The 2,083-nt window shown below is 43.2% G+C and overlaps 1 protein-coding gene across 1 annotated transcript; it reads left to right on the forward strand.

Annotated features, from left to right (window-relative positions):
- Positions 1–455: 455 nt before the first annotated feature.
- Positions 456–1,690, forward strand: LOC117077936 (ADP/ATP translocase 2-like). The gene has a single exon (XM_033201489.1). It carries the CDS (start codon positions 532–534, stop codon positions 1,426–1,428), a length of 897 nt encoding a protein of 298 aa, XP_033057380.1. The 5' UTR covers positions 456–531; the 3' UTR covers positions 1,429–1,690.
- The last annotated feature ends 393 nt before the right edge of the window (positions 1,691–2,083 follow it).

Consider the following 2,083-nt stretch of genomic DNA (forward strand, 5'->3'; position numbering starts at 1 on the left):
AAACTTCAGAGTAAAATACAAATCTTTTAAAGTCAAATATGAGGAGCTATAAGATATAGTCATACATTCTCCCAAATAAATCTAATATGAGAAATTATGTAATTTGGGATGTTCAAATAGCCACATTAAATAAACAAAAAAGACTTGGTGCAGTGGCTGATGCCTGTAATCCCAACACTTTGAAAGGCCAAGGCAGATCGTTTGAGTACAGGAGTTTGAGACTAGCCTGGGCAGCATGGCAAAAATTGTCTCTACAGAAAATACAAGAATTACCTAGACATGTTGGTGCATGCCTGTAGTCCTGGCTACTTGGTAGGCTGAAGTGGGAGGATTGCTTGATTCCCAGAGGGAAGCTTGCAGTTGAGTCAACATTGTGCCACTGTACTCCAGCCTGGGCAACAGAGTGAGACCCTGTCTAAAAAAAAAAAAAAAAAAGAAGAAGTTAAAAAAATGGGCAAGCAGCGCCGGAGTCAAAGCCGGTTCCCAGCCCAGTCCCGTCCCGCAGCAGCCTGCCTCTTCTTTCCTTTCAACATGACAGATGCCGCTGTGTCCTTCGCCAAGGACTTCCTGGCAGGTGGAATGGCCGCAGCCATCTCCAAGACGGCGGTAGCGCCCATCGAGCGGGTCAAGCTGCTGCTGCAGGTGCAGCATGCCAGCAAGCAGATCACTGCAGATAAGCAATACAAAGGCATTATAGACCGCGTGGTCCGTATTCCCAAGGAGCAGGGAGTTCTGTCCTTCTGGCGCGGTAACCTGGCCAATGTCATCCGATACTTCCCCACCCAGGCTCTTAACTTCGCCTTCAAAGATAAATACAAGCAGATCTTCCTGTGTGGTGTGGACAAGAGGACCCAGTTTTGGCACTACTTTGCAGGGAATCTGGCATCGGGTGGTGCCGCAGGGGCCACATCCCTGTGTTTTGTGTACCCTCTTGATTTTGCCCGTATCCGTCTAGCAGCTGATGTGGGTAAAGCTGGAGCTGAAAGGGAATTCCGAGGCCTCGGTGACTGCCTGGTTAAGATCCACAAATCTGATGTGATTAAGGGCCTGTACCAAGGCTTTAACGTGTCTGTGCAGGGTATTATCATCTACCGAGCCGCCTACTTCGGTATCTATGACACTGCAAAGGGAATGCTTCGGGATCCCAAGAACACTCACATCGTCATCAGCTGGATGATCGCACAGACTGTCACTGCTGTTGCTGGGTTGACTTCCTATCCATTTGACACTGTTCGCCGCCGCATGATGATGCAGTCAGGGCGCAAAGGAACTGACATCATGTACACAGGCACGCTTGACTGCTGGAGGAAGATAGCTCGTGATGAAGGAGGCAAAGCTTTTTTCAAGAGTGCATGGTCCAATGTTCTCAGAGGCATGGGTGGTGCTTTTGTGCTTGTCTTGTATGATGAAATCAAAAAGTACACATAAGTTATTTCCTGGGATTTTCCCCCCTGTGAACAGGCATGTTGTATTATATAACATATCTTGAGCATTCTTGACAGACTCCTGGCTGTCAATTTCTCAGTGGCAACTATTTACTGGTTGAAAATGGGAAGCAATAATATTCATCTGACCAGTTTTCTCTTAAAGCCATTTCCATGATGATCATGGGACTCAATTGTATTTTTTATTTCAGTCACTCCTGATAAATAACAAATTTGGAGAAATAAAAGTATCTAAAATAAAAAAAGGGCAATATAATTTTTGATAAATTTAATACAATATACACAAAACATTACCTTATCATATAACCGATATCAAAATATTAATAATGAAATATTTTACATTCTGCTTTTCATACTAAGTCTTCAAATTCTGATGTGTATTTAAATATGTACCACATTTTCTTCACCCATTCATCTGCTGATGAACACTTAGTTTGCTTCCAAATCTTGACTATTGTGAACAAAGCTGCAACAAGCATGACAGTGTAGATGTCACTTTGTTATACTGGTCTCTACGTTTCCTTTATTTGGATATATGCTCAATAGTGGGATTGCTAGATGTATGGCAGCTCTATTTTTAGTTTTTTGAGGAAACTTCAAACTGTTCTCCATAGTGGTTGTACTAATTTACATTCCCA

The sequence above is a fragment of the Trachypithecus francoisi genome, unplaced genomic scaffold (genome assembly GCF_009764315.1).
Source record: "Trachypithecus francoisi isolate TF-2019V2 unplaced genomic scaffold, Tfra_2.0 Lachesis_group6, whole genome shotgun sequence".
Classification (NCBI taxonomy): Eukaryota; Metazoa; Chordata; class Mammalia; order Primates; family Cercopithecidae; genus Trachypithecus; species Trachypithecus francoisi.

Bases quoted from the DNA above. Each gene is read 5' to 3' on its own strand.
- LOC117077936 (XM_033201489.1), top strand. From the start codon at position 532: ATGACAGATGCCGCTGTGTCCTTCGCCAAGGACTTCCTGGCAGGTGGA.